The sequence below is a fragment of the Dictyostelium purpureum genome (assembly GCF_000190715.1).
Source record: "Dictyostelium purpureum unplaced genomic scaffold DICPUscaffold_279, whole genome shotgun sequence".
NCBI classification, from domain to species: Eukaryota; Evosea; class Eumycetozoa; order Dictyosteliales; family Dictyosteliaceae; genus Dictyostelium; species Dictyostelium purpureum.
Genome location: NW_003519615.1, coordinates 40777 through 44304, shown reverse-complemented (window position 1 = coordinate 44304; position 3528 = coordinate 40777). Strand labels below are relative to the sequence as shown.

At 20.9% G+C, this 3528-nt stretch overlaps 1 protein-coding gene across 1 annotated transcript; it reads left to right on the top strand.

Moving 5' to 3' along the window:
- Window positions 1-230: 230 nt before the first annotated feature.
- On the top strand, window positions 231-1355 carry DICPUDRAFT_156100 (uncharacterized protein; the record flags this gene model as incomplete). The annotated part of the gene is made up of 1 exon (XM_003291447.1): window positions 231-1355. One exon carries the CDS (start codon window positions 231-233, stop codon window positions 1353-1355), a length of 1125 nt encoding a protein of 374 aa, XP_003291495.1.
- Window positions 1356-3528: the final 2173 nt, after the last annotated feature.

Genomic DNA, 3528 nt, shown 5'->3' with positions numbered 1-3528 from the left:
ATTTTTTTTTTTTTTAAAAAAAAAAAACTTTGTGTGTTTACAATTTTATTTTTCCTTTAATTTATTTTGTTACATATCAAATAATAAAATAAACACATATAAATTTAGTAGTTACACATTCAAAAAAAAATAAAAATAATTATTTTAAAAAAAAAAAAATCAGTTTTTAAAAAAAAATCATTTTATAATAAAAAATAAAAAAAACAATATAATAATTATAAATCTTTAAAATGTCAACCAATGGCGATTCAGTTAGTGATGGTAAAAATGCAAATGGTGTAACCCAACCAACAACTTGGAAATTTAAACCACAAACCCCTACAGATTTTAATATTACAGTTGGAAGAAGAAAAAGAAGAAATTCTGAACCAGGTGTATTGGTGCAAAGATCTTATAAAAACTATGTTACTCATTGGAAATTAGAAAGTAAAAAACCACCAAAAAATAAAGAAACCAAAGAAGAGAAAAAGCAACAGCAATTACAACAAGTGCAACAACATCAACAATTCAATAATCAACCACCACAACAAAGTCAACAGCAACCACCACAACCACCACCACCCTCTCAATTCCAACCACCACAGTTCCACCACATTCAAATTCAAAAATCGCAACATAGTAACAACCAACAAAATCATCAACAATATAACCCAAATCCTAACCAAGAAGGCTTTCAATCGACCCCACACCAACAAAAATCACAATACCAATCACAATATAACAGCAATAATAATAATAATAATAATAATAATAATAGCAATAATAATATGAGTAGATCACCAACATCATCACCGTTATTATTCCCATCAGCGTCATCAGCCTTTACATCAATTAAATCATCACCACGTTCATCATCAAACTCACCATTTCAACAAGAACAAACATTCTATTCAGAGAGAGATTTACCATTTTCACGTCCTCAAAGAAAGCCTTCTATTGGTGAAGATTATAAATTTCATCCCTATAATAAAACCATCACTATTTTAAGTAGTGATAATTGTAATAATAATAATACTCAACAAAACCAAAACTGTACAGATATTTCAAACGAAGATGATTCTAGTTTATCAAATCACCATTATAATAGACTAACACAAAGACGTGTTTCATTACCAATTTTTAGTCACAGATCAAGCTCCCCAGAAAGATCACTCTCACCAATACATGAAAGAAACAATCATCAACATTATCAACAAAATAATAGTAATAATAATAATAATAATAACAATGGAGGAAGCTATAACCCAACACTTCCATCCATACCATTTAATTTCGAGAACAGAAGACCATCAAGAGAAGATCAAAGCTTAATTAAGCAATATATATCACAGCATATTCATGAAAAAAAGAATTAAATAACCACTCGCCACGTTCAAAATATAATACTGGTCACCAACAACAATACCATGGTAATTTTGATGATGTAGAAGAAGAGTATAATACAAATAGTAACTACTATGGTGATGATGACCATTCTCCACGACCACATCAACATCATTCACAACAAAACCATCATAATAATTATAATACTAATAATAATCATAATCATAATAACAATATGAATAATATAAATAATATAAATAATAATATGAACAATAATAATATCAATAACACTGATACCTCTCCACCATTATCAGGTAGCAAACTTCCATCAATTCAATCACTTTTAAATAATGTTTCGATATCCGATCAAAAATCGCCAGTTGGATCACCAGTTATAGTTGGTAACTCCTCAAATAACTATCAAGGTAATCTTGATTCACCAAAACGTCAACAACACTATGTTCAACAACAATCACCATCACCAAACCATCGTTCCCATCCACATTCAAATTTTAATAACTTGGTAAATGATAACGAAGATTTAAATAATGATGATAGTCAGAATAAACAATCAAATATACCATTTTATTTAAATAAATAAGCAATAATATTTATAATAATAATAATAATAATAATAATAATAATAATAATAATAATAATAATAATAAAAAAAAAAAGGAAATAAAATAAAAATAAAAAAAAACAAATAAATTGTATTATATTATATAATAATTATTTTAATTTTAAATAATTAATTATAGAATATTTAAAAATTAAAAGAAAAAAATTATCTTGACAACTATTAATATCTTTTGTTGATCATAATTTTGATTCATAGATTTCATATAAAAATAAAAAAAAAAAAAATTAAGATATTTTTATTTTTTTTATGATAACAAAAGGAAAAGCGTATAAATAATTTGACAAATTACTATATTTGACTCTTATAGTATAAATTCATACTATAATTTTAGTTGATTTCAATTACATTTAATTTTGAAATAAAAAGTAATTATTGTAAAATAAAAATTAAACAGCGGGTTATAATTTAAAATAATCGAAATAAAACAGAAAGATCTAAATTTAGTTTTTATTTTTCTTTTTTTAATTTTTTTTTTTTTATATTATTTAAAATAAAATATCGACTGATCACCAATTCAAATACACAACATACCAACCCCTCAATTAGTGATATCACTTTTAAAATAATATAATAAATAGAAAATAAAATAATATTTTTATTAAAATAAAATTAACTAAAAAATTTTCAAAAAAAAATTTTATTTTTATTTTATTTTTTATTTTTTATTTTTTTTAAAAAATTTTTTTTTTATTTTTTATTTTTTTTTTTTTATTTTTTTAAAATCCAGCGATAGTGTGTAATTTTAATAATAATAATAACAAATTTTTTGTTATTTATATATATATATTAAAGTCTTAAAAAAAATAGAAAAAGAAAGGAAGAACTTAGAAGACAAATGTAATTATTTTTATTAAATTTTTTTTTTTTTTTCAATAAATCAAATAATTTTTTATTTTTTTATTTTTATTTTTATTTCTATTTATTTATTTATTTATTTATCTTTTTATTTTTATTTTTTTATTTTATAAAAAACGTACTAATTTATTTATTTCCTTCCTTTATTTCAGTTGTATATTCATAGACCTTTTGTATAATATCCATAAAAAAAAAAAGGTAATTATTTTATATATAACCAATTGGCTAAAACCATTATTCAAAAAATTTTTAAAAAATTTAAAAAAAATTTAAAAAAAAAAAAAATTATTATAATTGAAAAATTTAAAAAAAAACAACTTTTTTTTTTTTTTTTTAAATACACATATTTTTTTTTTTTTTATATTATATATACCATTTTTTTTTTCTTTCTATTTTGTATTTGTATTTAATTTTTTTTTTTTTTTTTGTATCAATTTATAAAAAAAAAGTAATAACAGAAAGGAAAGTATGATAAACTCATTTTGGGTTAACCGTCTATATTATTTATTATGGGGGATATAAATAAATAAATAACAATCTCTTTTTTTTTTTTTTTATTTTATTTTTAATTTTTTTATATTATTTGTTTTTCTTTAAAATACACACTAGACAACATATCAATAAATAATCATAAAAGTTTTTTTAAAAAAATAATTTATTAATATCTTTTTTTGTTTTCCCCTCTTTTTCTATTTATTTATAGATTT